Genomic DNA, 5,934 nt, shown 5'->3' on the forward strand with positions numbered 1-5,934 from the left:
CCGTTGAGTCTGGATTCAGCTATAATGAAGTTGCATCCCATTCTATTGGCTAATGATAAGCCTTCTTTCACTGCAGCACCGTCATTGTCATTGAAGGCACATGTGCGAAATAGAGATTTGATGTTGTGATCAGATTACCTTTGGTAGTCGCGCAGAACGGCTCCAGTCAATCCTGATCGAGAATCTGCATGATAAGAAGCATGAACATATAGCTGTACCTATCTTGCATCTGGTTTGCACCACTTAGCCTGAATATTTGTCACTTGGCGACTCAGTGCTTTGCCGGAATCCGGTGTGAGTGCAAGAATGGATGTTTTGCAACGGTATAGAGACAGGGCTGTCTCTTCACCAGTTCTTTTCCGATGAATCCACCAAAGATACCAACACGTCACCGCAATCACTTACTTCAAACCGACATTATCAAAGCCTTGCAGGTTATTCTCCCTTAACCACACGAGATGTTCTAAGACTGCTGAACCAGATCAATCTACAATGGTAGCCTCTTTGATAGTATGATCAAACCCTAGTGCCAGCCATATATCCTTCGTTGCAGGGCAAAGAAACAATAGGTGCGAAATGTCCCCCAGGCCATGGTTACAGATTGGGCACTCACCAGATGTGCCAATATGTCGGTTTGCAAGCACCAATTGTAATGGAACAATGCCAGGAAGAGCACACCATAAGAAAATTTTGACTTTCCCTGGAATTTTTAGTTGCCAGATTGTTTTCCAGACCTGGCTTGTAGCTGAGACAGCCGGGGCTGCTAGTTGACCTGCATTTGGTCTGAATTTTCCATTGCGAAAGGTTAACAACAAATGTTTATTACCACTAGCTAATTCATCTGCGCCCAAACACAAAAGAAAAAGATTATTCATTTGCCCGATGCGCATGCATCCTACGACAAGAGTTCGAATACCCAACTTAATATCTACGACCAGTCGGCTATGGGGCTATGACCATGAAGAAAATACTATTAGTACATGCAAACAATGAGTTCATCCATCGACAAGAATCACGCCTTCACTCAGAAATTTCCATCTCCAATGCAGAAGTGGACAGTCTTGCAGACCAACAGCAGTGCCGTATGGTCGGCGGTACACATAAGAAAGAGGAATCCACGGCGTTCATGAACTAGACACTTTCGTTCTGCACCTAGAACCATGCAAGCCCCGGCTGGCCGCACCGTTTTGATTCGGGTATGGGTACGATTGGCCCGAGGAATATGCGCCACAGATCGAGTATTATCGTGACGAGCATTGCTGCACCCAGAGCGTCGACGGCTACCCTGCCAAGGTCCCACTTCTCTGCTTTTTCGTCGATCCTGAAGCAAAATAGCAGAGTTACATAGAGCTGAATACATCTCATCCTTGTGTTTATGCAGATTACTACCGGTACTGATAATGATAAATGCTTAGCACCTATTAGTCTTGATAATGATATATGTTGTGTTTCTTAAGAATCAGTGTACTGATGCAAGATTTTGGTGTGCCGTCAGGTGAGGATCAAAAAACAAAAAGCTCGGACAAAGTGAAAACAAGAGATTTTGCTACCACAAAAAGGATCAAATTATAACAGTTAAGAGACAATAACAGGCCTATCTACCCAGCTGAAAGGATAAGCAGCCAGCTACTGCAAAGTACTCCCTCTGTTCCCAATTATAAGATGTTTTGGATATTTTAACATTGACTACATATGAAATGAGTGAACAGACACACTGAAACACGTCTAGATGATACATATGATTCAGAAAAAGCTAGAACATATTATGATGTGGAACGAACTGATGTGTTTTGGCAAATAATGGAACAAGTCTGGAACCAGATAATGTAATAAATAATGGAACAAGTCTGGAACCAGATAATGTAATCTCAACGGACATGATAGATGAAGTGCATAGCAGAAATAGGACAAAAAAGAGTATCCTTCCTAAATAAACAGATACATAGCTCAACTCTATGAAAAAGAGCAAAGAGAACATGATCCATGAAACCTGTTAAAACATGTCTAAATTCTGACCAAATTTTACCTTGCGAACATTGGAAAGCTGACAAGGAAGTATATTGCATAAAACATTGATCCAACTTTGTACATTGCGTCCCGATCAACGAATTCGTAATACGGAAACTGCAAAGGTCCACAGCAACATCAGAATATAGTTTCTTGGGGAACAGAAAGGGAAAATGTTATACATAAATAAATAAAATTATGTGGAAGCAGAAGATACTGATACAAGCAAAGCAACATTTAGATGGCATACTTCTCTAAGAAAATCAAATAGTGACTTGCTTCTTTAAGAAAAACAAATAATAACATACTTCCCTAAGAAGGACAAATATTGATATGCTTCTCTAAGAAAAGAAAAAAAATGACATACTGTAGTTGTGTGCATCCAAATTTCCTAAATCATAATGTTATGTGATGCCACAAATGGTTGCATCATGGGGGCAGAGTGTTTTGCTTTATTCTTTTTTCGCAACTACCCTACCATAGTGTTTGAACTCTCGTGCATGGAAAAATAAATGGATGATACAAAAACCTTTGGTTTGACACTAAAATGTAAACAATACAGTATTACCCAGAATCACTACCTTTTAATAGCGAGACTGCGAGACATAAGGTAATGGAATCTTAGTCAATCAGATGATACAATCTACACTAGGAGCTAACGATTTTTCTCCATGTCAAGCAACAAAAATACTGAGTAAGCATCTTCTCAAAACATAAAGTGGCAACGTGCAGATGCTATTTCAAAATATATTAATTTGAATATAAAAGTTTATTAAATGTATTTAACTGCCTTTTAATTCTTCCAGGTGCACCATAGAACTGATCCCTGGCACGTAATGTTCAAAGTGAATGGTAGACGTGAGTCGAAAGAATTGCACTAACCATCACTGATTTATATTAATTATGTACAATATGTACAAACATGATATAACATAGTAGTTAACAGAAAAATTAAGAAGTTCTTATCTACTGTTGCCCATAATTGGAGACTAAAGGGCACCATCTGCATGCTCTGTGGGATCTACCTAGTCCACCAGGATATATCGTTAGAGTCTATGTGTTTTGCGCAATTAAGCCACATGAGATAGACACACAAAATTTATAAAAAATTGGATTTAATCAAAATAGTTTGTATTTTCTAGAATTAAGGCACAATTATTGAAGATTACTACAATAAGAAAGCGAGGAAAGTTCAATACTACTAGACTGGGGAGAAAAAACTTATAATATTCATAGCAGTCTATGCATGAAGAAATATGATGGAGCATGGAACATACATTTGCAATGGCTAGAGTCTCCAAGTAGGCAAAGAAGTATGAGAATGCTAAAATCCATGCAGCATCAAACAACCACTGAATAGACTGTGGCAGGTGAGCTGTAGTGTGACGCAATCTACGAAGTGTCATATTTGATGCCATGTGATACAATAAGAAGCAGGAATGAGCCAGAAGAAATGTAGTATGGGGTACCTGAAACATGAAATAGTAAGCATTGCAAACAAAAATATAGAATCCATGTAGTACATTGCAATAACTATTACTAAGAAAATAAAATGGCATTGAAATTAAATGGTAGTTACTATCCCACAATGCACTAGAAACAGAATTACAACAGAAGGTTACCGAGCAGACAGGTATCTGGTCTGTACCAGTAAAGTATAAAATGTGGTGCAGACTAAACCAGGCAATAACTAGCTGAGAACTGTTAGCACAAGGGTATGTCACTCGACAAATATGCTAAAACTTAAACCTTTAAATTAGCCCTGATTTACAGAGGAGAACAGATGGATTGGAAAATATGAAGTGGAAGCAAAGCTACAAAATGATAACCTAGTTCATAAATTTTATAAGTATACACAAACACATGTGTAGGTTGCAAAATTAAACATTTGTACAGAGCAGCGCTCTAGGTGAAATTTCTCCACTCATTAATTCCTTGTGTGATGAAGATCTTACATTATTCATCCTCCATGATGGAAAAGTATATGACGCACCAAGAACTGTGAAGAAGTAATGTGTCCAAAAGTAGTTGCCAACATAACTGAAAATCATGATCCAAAGATTAGCCTGCAATGGAAATGTATCACGCAATTAGCAAACAACAATTAATGTGACATCATCACCAAATAAAACTAAGCCCATGGACAACGAGAAATACTGCTCAGGTTATCCGTATTAATAGTTTGGTAATAGAGTGGGTATTTTTTTTACTGAAGAATATACATATATATATCTAGTGATTGTTTATCCACAGAAGTTTGCTAATTTTTATTTTACAAAAGCTTTCAAGACTCACGAGTGACACTTGACAAAATAAATTTTAATATTTGATACATCTATTGCTATACAACCACATCTTTTACAGAGGGCGGAAGTTGAACCAGATTAAGGTATAACTGTAGTGGAAAATATAATTCTGAATCAGATCCATAAAATAGGATCATATATTCGTATTACATACAGTTGTGGGATTTTTCAAGGCAGGGTTCATTTCTAGGACTCAAATGGACTTAAAAAATATCCACTGAAAATACTTACCTTGACCCAGTAACGATCTTTCAAACTTCTAATACTATCTGCCTGAAATGAAACAAGTATAGAAGTTAACTTCGAAATATGTCAATGGTTTTGCATACCAGTAGAAGAGTACCATAATAAGTTGGAAATTTCATTCTTTATGGACTAAAATAGGATGGTATAGTTTTGGGACAGGAAATAGGAAGATAAATGCTGAAGGAATATATGCAGTGCCAAACTTAAGCTCAATCAGACAGCTGCAGCCTGCAAAGGAGAGAAGCCCATCCTCCTCTGTGCTCCTGTTCTCTGCCCATTATTATAATTTTTTTGCGGATTTGTCGGCTCAGCATTTAATACTTTTGTACCTTTCCCCACCCTCTGTGCTACTTTTGTTTATGTACCTAATGTTTCTCAACTCCCCTCGAACAGTAGACACCTGGATTTCGTTAAACAGTAATGGTGCTGTGCAAACATTGTACCTTTTGCTACAAATGGTGTTTATTCTGACATGGTTACCCTGTGAAGACTGAGTATCACATCGAACACATCTTCCAAAGTGGGAGGAGGATGCCAAATTACCTTCCCTACGAAGAACAGGGGGAGGAGAAAAGCAGGCAGGGTTGACACCAATGCGAGAACCAAGTACTCCAGCTCCGTGAACCTCTGCACATCACAACAACAAAAAAACCAAGAAAGCTGAACAAAAAGAAAACTGATCCAATCACTACAAGACAAAGAGGCAGGATCGAATCCCATTTCAGGATCCAATCTCCGTCACAGAAATGTAGATCGAGAAGACGGCGAGGGCCGCGAGCGCGAGTACCTCGTAGAGCTTGAAGGGGACGACGACGCCGAGGCAGAGCGTGAGCCAGAAGGGGGTGTAGAGCAGGAAGAACGTCTCCCCCCAGCGCTTGCTCCCGTCCGCCGCCAGCCACGGGTTCTTCCCCGCGGCGCCGCCTCCGCCACCCCTGGGCTTCGCGCCCGCGTGCCGCCGGACAGCTGCAAGATCTCTCTCTGGGGTGAGGCGGGGAGACACGTGGAGGGACACTATTTGGCACGCAGGCGGGCGCGGGGGCTCACCTGTCATCGTCCGGTCGCGCTGTTAGCCCTGGGCTGCCGCCGGTGACTGATGCTGCGTGCGTTTGCGGCGGACGACGGGAAGAGGCTGGTCGCAATTCGGCGTTGGCGGAAGTGCGCTCCACTGATGATGACTGACACCCCAACTGAAGGAAATTGCGGCCGGTTCTCTCAGACGATGACAGGTGGGTCCGGCAAGGACTGGGCGGGTCACGGCGTCGCCACCAGAGGCGAAGCCAGATCGGGGCCATACGGATCTACCTACTGTTCATCTGATTGGGTGATCAGAATAATATTTCTTCCTGATTTTATAACGTTTTCTACCAGTATTGCT

General features: G+C 40.9%; 1 protein-coding gene across 1 annotated transcript; it reads right to left on the bottom strand.

Moving 5' to 3' along the window:
* Window positions 1-804: 804 nt before the first annotated feature.
* On the bottom strand, window positions 805-5,706 carry LOC124681258 (cycloeucalenol cycloisomerase-like). The gene is made up of 8 exons (XM_047216191.1): window positions 5,604-5,706; window positions 5,347-5,522; window positions 5,103-5,186; window positions 4,545-4,586; window positions 3,963-4,073; window positions 3,285-3,476; window positions 2,027-2,124; window positions 805-1,321 (listed from the first exon to the last, which is right to left on the bottom strand). Exons 1-8 carry the CDS (start codon window positions 5,608-5,610, stop codon window positions 1,153-1,155), a joined length of 879 nt encoding a protein of 292 aa, XP_047072147.1. The 5' UTR covers window positions 5,611-5,706; the 3' UTR covers window positions 805-1,152.
* Window positions 5,707-5,934: the final 228 nt, after the last annotated feature.

Source organism: Lolium rigidum, unplaced genomic scaffold (assembly GCF_022539505.1).
Source record: "Lolium rigidum isolate FL_2022 unplaced genomic scaffold, APGP_CSIRO_Lrig_0.1 contig_37881_1, whole genome shotgun sequence".
Taxonomy (NCBI): Eukaryota; Viridiplantae; Streptophyta; class Magnoliopsida; order Poales; family Poaceae; genus Lolium; species Lolium rigidum.